The 7,668-nt window shown below is 38.9% G+C and overlaps 1 protein-coding gene across 1 annotated transcript in view; it reads left to right on the forward strand.

Annotated features, from left to right (window-relative positions):
* spire2 (spire-type actin nucleation factor 2) overlaps positions 1-5,895 on the forward strand; it is a 36,816-nt gene extending 30,921 nt beyond the window's left edge. The window contains exons 11-15 of the mRNA XM_007889348.2: positions 657-794; positions 1,045-1,112; positions 1,786-1,813; positions 2,354-2,469; positions 3,061-5,895. Coding sequence (XP_007887539.1) covers positions 657-794; positions 1,045-1,112; positions 1,786-1,813; positions 2,354-2,469; positions 3,061-3,274 — 564 coding nt within the window. The 3' untranslated portion in view covers positions 3,275-5,895. The remainder of the gene's footprint in view (positions 1-656; positions 795-1,044; positions 1,113-1,785; positions 1,814-2,353; positions 2,470-3,060) is intronic.
* Positions 5,896-7,668: the final 1,773 nt, after the last annotated feature.

Raw genomic sequence — 7,668 nt, forward strand, 5'->3', positions numbered from 1 at the left:
ATGGTTTGACTGAACATGACACCCAGATGGTGCCTGCACTGTTTTAAAATGCCCCATGACGCTGATGGCATTGATTAGCTGTAGTTATGTGCTGAACAACAGTGATTCCTTTACATTCAATTATTTCTGAAGCTTGATACTTCGTGCAACTCCCAGAATAATGTAACCATCTGTAATAAACAATGGCAGCCTCTTACAATGTCAACTCTCACTCCACCATTTTCTGCCGGTTACTAATGGCTCCGAGACGCTACCCCACCTGAAGAAAACCCTAATTGTTGTTCATATCCACTTGCTTGTGAGCGTCTCAGAAACCAGCAATGGCAATAGCGGGCTGTGCCTGCATTGAATTCCACACCTAAGACATGTCTAGTAATGGAAACCTATTGGAGATAGAACGGCAGTCTCCTGGGCTGGGAAATTCCACTCGGAATAAAGACATCATTTTTTTTTAAAAAGCGTAATGTAAATAAAGTTTTTAATGAATGGTTTTAAGGAATATAAATTGGACACACGGGATTGAATGATTCACGGTAACATGAGCATTGAGTCACTCTAGTACAATTATCGTCACTCATCTTCTGTTCATAATGCTTAAACGCGATAACTTGCCCCGGGGAGTGGAGACTTGAGCGTGGGTTAATCTTTCTTCCCAGGATGAATTCAGTCACCCGGTGGAGAGTCTTACATTGACTGTGGAGGAAGTCAGCAATGTTCGAAAAGTCTTAGTGAAAGCAGAAATGGAGAAGTTTGCACAAAACAAAGATCTCCACAACAACCTGAAAAAGGGAAAGGTAATTTATCCATAAAACCATAGAAATTTACAGCACAGAATCTGTTTCCTCTTTCAAGCTCTTAATTGCACATGTCCTCCAATAGCCAGGAGGAGGTCATTTTGGCCCTTTGTGTTTGCCATTGCTGCTTGTTTTTCTAAGTCACCTTTTTATAGATCCCTCTTTCCAGATCTTTTAGTATTTCCTTATTTTAAAAACACAATTGTTGGTATTGTTTTAAGGCTATTGACTTTTGATCTTTGCCCCACAGGTTTGCTGCTGCTGTAAAGTGAAGTTCCCTTTGATTTCATGGCCTTCATCCTGTCTATTCTGTAAAAGGTGACTTGACAAATATAATACTCTCACTACAAGTGTGGCATCTTGCAAGTATCCCTATAGATGCACTGATGGTGTCTAATGATCCACTGCTTAATTCAAGACAATATCGATGGTGTGGAGAGTTGATGTGTAGATATTTGCAAAGAATAAGCAATACTCTGATAATGCATGGACAAATCCAAATTGCATTCTCTCTCAATCTGAAAACCTGTTGAGTGTTTCCATTTATGAATTAACCAAAACAAAGAGCAAGATGTCACTTCAGAAAGAGCTTATGGCAAACGATGGAAGAGCTGTGAGAAACAGCCCAAAATAATGTCGGGAATCTATACCTTATTTTACAATTGATCGAAGATGTACAAAATGCTGGAATAGACTTGATTGTAAGGTTCATTAATTGTTTTAAAGAGAGACAAAACAAGCATTTCTCAAATAGATTTCAGTTTAAACTGCTGTTTTTTACCTAGAATGAGCAGATCAGGTTGAGATTCATTGTGACATCTTTTGACAGGGTTTTAAAAATTACTTAAATTAGAGGAAATGCAGAAAACAAAATCCAAGGCACCCCATCAAGCAAACATTTTGCAACAGTCAAGCTAGTTTAGGTGACTGATTTTCCAATGCTGTAAGAATTCCACCACTAAATGGATGTGTGTTTTCTTTCTCTTTCTAGAGCGGTCTGTGGCTCTTGTAGCTTAAAGGTGAGGACTGTGTTTTGACTGTTTTGGAAAATGTTCCCCATTAACACTATGCTAGAGAAGCCTGACCCCATAAATCAACATTTTGATTGATGCCTGTATCGTGATGTGTTCGTGGTTCGGGCCTGTAACCTGGAAAAGGGAGACCCCAACACAAGCAAGGCTAGCAAACCTGCACCTTCAGTATAGTAGTAATGTATCTCCTGAATTAAGTAATACAGAATGAGGATTAGCAGTGAACTAACTGATCCTCAGTTGCTGGGTAGGGCAGAAAGTAAAGCAAGTGGCATACACTATTACAAATATACAGGAATATTATTTCGGAAAATGTTGCATTAAACATTCACAAATTTGAAACTACAAAGAAAGTTCCATAAATCAGGCTTCGGTTACACATTCAGTTTTTCAAATAAAAGAAATGTGAAGAAATTCATTATAAACTGAACTGAACCCCTACCCCTTTCCTTCACTAATTTTGGTATACGGAAACCGTCATTAAAACCTATTAAGAGAGGCTGATTTCCGGGTCTGTTTTCTATTCAGATGAAGATTCCATCCAAGAAGTTGGCCCACATTCCGATCTACACAGTGGGTTTCAAAAATATCCCGGGAGCCAGTAATTCAAAAGCCTCTCAGAATAAAGGAACCTTTCCATCTCAGTAAGTCTGGGCCTGATCAACTGTTACAAAAATGTGCCGAAGCTTTGCTTGGGTCAGTTAGCATCAGCTAATACTGCTTTAAAGGGGCCAAAATGATGTTCCATCAATATTTTCAGTGAGCATTGGATTAGATGTTAAACCGAGGTCCTGTCTTCCTGTTCGGGAGGTCGTTTAAGATGCCGTGGCGCTACTCAAAAAGAGGAGAGTGTTTCTCCCGGCTTACAGTTGGTCATTCACTTTAGCGCTGTTTGTGAGATGATGTGGAGCGTAAATTGCTGCCACATTTGCCTATAAAAAACGCACAATCATTATACTTTTCAGTATATCCTATGAAGCACTTTGAGACGTCCTCCTGACGAGCTAGGTGCTATAACGAAAGCAAGGATGGTTAATTATGGTCAAACCCGTCTTCAGCAACCACTCAGGGCACTGAACCAAAGTGGCCTTTGTATAAGAGTGGCCACTGAGCAAGGCTTTGTTGGTGTGCGAACTGGGTGGTTGTCAACCGGGGGTGGTTGTTGAATGGAGGTGGTTTCTTGAACAGGTTTGACTGTTTAAATTAGTTGTTGACATCCTCATTTGGTATTGTAGGTCTCTGAAGAGCCTGAGTCACCGGTCAGTAGAAGAGGAATTTCCGCACCTCTACACGCACGGCTGCAGCATGAAAGACGTCTGTACCGAATGTGCAAAATTTGTTGCTGATGTCATTAACTCCAGCAGAAAAAGCTTGGACCTTCTGAATAGCACCCCATCGAGGAAAGTACAGTCCATGTACACCCGCTCAACACGATCCTCAAAACTTTAAGAGCAAAAGCAAAATCTTGACTGAATTTAAAATCACCGTGTGATAGCCAGCCAGAGCTTTTAAACAGCCACACACACTGCACGTGCTGACATTAATTCCTAAAAGATCAATGTGTAGTGCTTCAACGATACACCAGTGTCCGTCTGTCCGTCCTTCTGATCTCTTGGAGCTGTGACAGGTGTGGTGAGGATTGTGGAAATGAGCGAGACAGGTGGAATTCAAGTGACAAGGTTTTGTACGTTCTTGGTAAAAACACTTTTCACCAAGACGTAATTCTTGATTACAGTAAGAATAGAAATATTGTTGGGTTTTTTTNAGTTGGGGAGCAAAACCAGGCCTCTTTGTAATGAATTTTAGGGGTTAACACCTCATTGAGAGGAGAAGGGACAAGTAAAAATGTTTTCACCTTTTGCTGGCAAATAGTGGCTCTGTAGAAGCAATAGCGTTGATCGGGGAGACAAGAGTAGCATAGGATTCAAGGGTCTGAGACACAACTGTTTCAGGGGAGTGAGTGCAAAGAATTGGATATTTATTTTTTCAATCCATTTTTTAAAAATTCTTAACTTCGTTGGCTTTTGTTTGCTTATTCGCAATCCCCTGTAGGTCAGCTCCCTGGCTGCTGAGCCATTTACTAACGGTAGTTGACCTCCAAGATGGACTGGACTGGTATAGATATGTTCAGATCCCTGAGCTAACTAATTTAACTTTAACGTTAATTAGTTTAACTTCAGAATCCTTTCAGCTTAACTCACAACTAAACATCTTGGCGTCAGTCATTATTTCCTTTCAACAATGGCATTGGAGAGGCATGGATTTCCACCAGCAGCCTGAATTGGGCAGGAGAAATTTGTTAAAGTTTTTTTTTATTTTCTCTGCTGCTCAGCGGTGTCTCCAACTGACCAATCTGGAGGTGGGGTTTCAGGTTGAGGCATCTGAAATAGTGCTGATATAATGCGATATGCATGGCAATGTGATTAGTTTTTAAAAGGAGCGCTCAAGTGATTTACACTGGAGGCTATGAACATTTTCTCAGCACTGTGCTGGATCATTTGTGATACTGGGACCTGTTAACTGCTTGACATCAATCTGAAATGGGCTAATAACGTTTATAGGAGGCACATTGCTGCAAAGTTGTAAACCATATGAGGAGTTTAGTTGATGTCTTAAACACTTGAGAGCAAAAGCTTGGATGTTTCTATGAATTTGGCCAAAGTAGAAAGACTGTTACAAACTCGTCACACTGCACAAGATGCTGTTGCTTTGCTCTGTATCTGCTTCATGTTTTCCACATTTGCCAGTCTTTACCATTCGGGTTGTGCTCATTGCAGTGAGACAAATGAGATGGCAGATGAGGAAGCCAGTGTTTTTTTTTAACAGTGTACTCCCAGGGTATTCACATATTTTAAGTAAGTGACTAACCGATAAACAATGAAGCGACCACTTGGGGAAAACTGTGTACTGAAAACTGGCCATTAAAATCGCTTGTGCTGTTCGTTGTCTTCATTATTTTAAACCTCTTCCTTGCGGCTTGACCTTTTGTAGGGACGGCTAAGGGAACAAGTAGAGACATTTTAGAAGTCTCCGGAATAGGAACCCACAGAAAAGGTGGGGACAAAGCACAGTGGCTACACAGTGGTGTAATAAATGTGGAGTCGGTTGCATGTTTTACACGCAAATAAATCTTGACAGTAAAGTTGCATGATGCACTAACGGGTACCTGGTTATCTCCCCCTACAAGGCTAGGTAATCATACAGAGCTTCTCCATGTGCCTTTTAATTGTGACTGAATCTAATCGGACACAGATTAGCACAGCTCCAATATGTACTGTATAAAACTAGAAATATTTAGCACTGGACAATATTGATGCATCTATGGCAAAATGATTCTGATAAGTATCTGTGCATGTAGAAAGGGTTTCTCGGCTGAGCACATTGGCAAGGTCACTGGGTCACTTTTTGCTTCACGGCCTGTTAGAAAGGCATTGGGAAGTCCACCGGAACTTCAGGTCTAACATCTCCTCTGAAGGATGCACCTCCACTGTACAGGAGCCAGAGTCCCTCACTTTGATGTCGGAATGAGGAATGAGATTCTTAGGCAGGGCTTGAAGATCCCATATATCCAGAGATCGGACTATTCTAAACTAAGTCGACTAACATTCTCGTTTGTGCAGTATCTGTATGTCTGTGCATAACAAAGGAATCATATGGGTGAGACCGATGCATGCTGCTAAGGACAAATGTGTTAGCTTCTCGTTAAGCCATTGAAATTAATGTTTTTTTGAAATTTGAATTCCAATAAATCTCGCCAGTGGAACTTTTGCTGAAAGAAACCTTTATTCCTGTACTAAATGTTAACAGTATGATAAGCAATGAATAAGAGTCAATGCATCTTCCCTGGGCTGTTGGGGATATGTGTTGTGTGAACACTGACTGGATTTCAGTCAAACATGCTAAAAGCTAAAATTTAATTAATATATGAAATACATTAATTAAACGTTTTATATATAATATATATATATATGCCTGCTGTTCAATACTGAATGTAAAAAATTGTTTGGTATGTATGTATTTTCTTGTAAATACAAGTTCTCCAGGAGGAAATAAAACTGTACAAACTCTAATTACAAGTGTACAAACTCTTAATTACAGTAGAAGAGGAATCTGTTGTCAATAGGTTTCACGCAAAAATTAAGAGATATAATCTGGCAAATTACAATATTCAAGGATTTTTAGTAGCAGAGATACTGTTACACAATGGCCATTGTTTGCGGATAATGGATGCACATTTTAATATTTTTTTACAAATTGAAGCATTTGGATAAGCAGATGATCTGTTGCAATGTGAACCAGTAATCAATGACCACTCATATACTGTGCCACACAATAGTAGGACACCTCCTATTACTCGTTTATTGGTTATTAACATATTTTGGAGAGAGGGATTCAAGTTGCATATGGAAAGTGGTATCTGATATTTTCTGTTGTATTTTCTCTTCAATTCATAAAACAACCCTTTTTAAAAAAAAAATTGCAATCTATATCATCAGAAAATAATCTGCCTTTTTAAGAAACATTTCTAAAATGCTTCAGTGGTTGTGAGCTCCCTCTGCTGATTGAACCAAGGATAGGCACTGACTTGTAAAGTGTTGTACTATTTTAATGATTATAAGAGGGTTTTGGCCAGGACCCATGGACTCACAACGTTCTGACTTAGAGACGAGAGTGCTACCACTGCGCCTGGCTGATTTGTGATTGGCAACCTCAGCAAGCAGGATCTTCCTCCGCTTGCCTCTCTCCCAAATCCTCTTAAATTATTAAAAAATAAATTGATAGATCAGAAGTAGATACACTATTGACAAAGCTAGTTAACATATTAAGTAATTAGGTTACTTACAGTATATGTAATGTAAAATAATTCATTCCACAACGTGCAAATGAAATACCTGGTGACAATTATGTTATGAGGGTAAGCATTAAACCCATGATAAAATGGACCATTAAAATGACAGTGTTTTACATTTTATATATAAATACAAATGATATAACTAAAGTGTAATTTAGAGGTATGTTAAAATAGAACAAGCTATAAAATTGCTCCTATTATGCACAACTCATAAGATGGCAGCTTTCAGTCTTGCATAAATGTATTAACAGCTAATATGAAAGCTCTTGGATTAAAGAATGAAGTAAATCAGATAATAACTTGGCTAAATATTAGAAATGAAGACATTGATAATGGAAGAAGTTCTAACTAGACTACTATTGCAAACTGAATACAATAGGGATTTAGTGCCAGAGGCTTCCTATTTGCACCATAATCCCTCCAAAACAAAAACAATAATAAATTGTTCATTTTCAATCTACGACTGTTTGTGGGACATTGCTGTGCGCAATTGGCTGCCGCGTTCGCCCACAAATATACAGTCAATTCACTTTACAGTGTGTTCTGTGAAGCGCTTTGGGACGTCCTCCTGACGTGAAAAGCGCTATATCAAATGCAAGGATTATTATTATTATTATTACTATTTATTTTGCTGAGACGATTGCCTATGACTGCAAAACGAGATAAATTACAAATAAAAAGCAGCAAGAGTACTGGCACGCAAGAGATATAAATCAAAGAGATCTATCTGCAGTTATTTAGCAGTTAGACAGAAGACTGCAAACACTAATTCAGCTGCACTCATTCTGGATTCAGCAAAAAGTGGAGGAATATGAGATGAATGGTTAGCTGGGGCCCAAAATGATGGGAGTGAGTCTTTATTGCTGCATTCTTATGTTCTAAACAACAGCTCTGATTACAGGATTGATTATTTATTCAGTGCTGCCTATATTTGTTTAAGACAAAGTTTAGCTAGAATTATTACTGCTGGAAATAATTTCTTAAGTATAGT

Source organism: Callorhinchus milii, unplaced genomic scaffold (assembly GCF_018977255.1).
Source record: "Callorhinchus milii isolate IMCB2004 unplaced genomic scaffold, IMCB_Cmil_1.0 Scaffold14, whole genome shotgun sequence".
NCBI lineage: Eukaryota > Metazoa > Chordata > Chondrichthyes > Chimaeriformes > Callorhinchidae > Callorhinchus > Callorhinchus milii.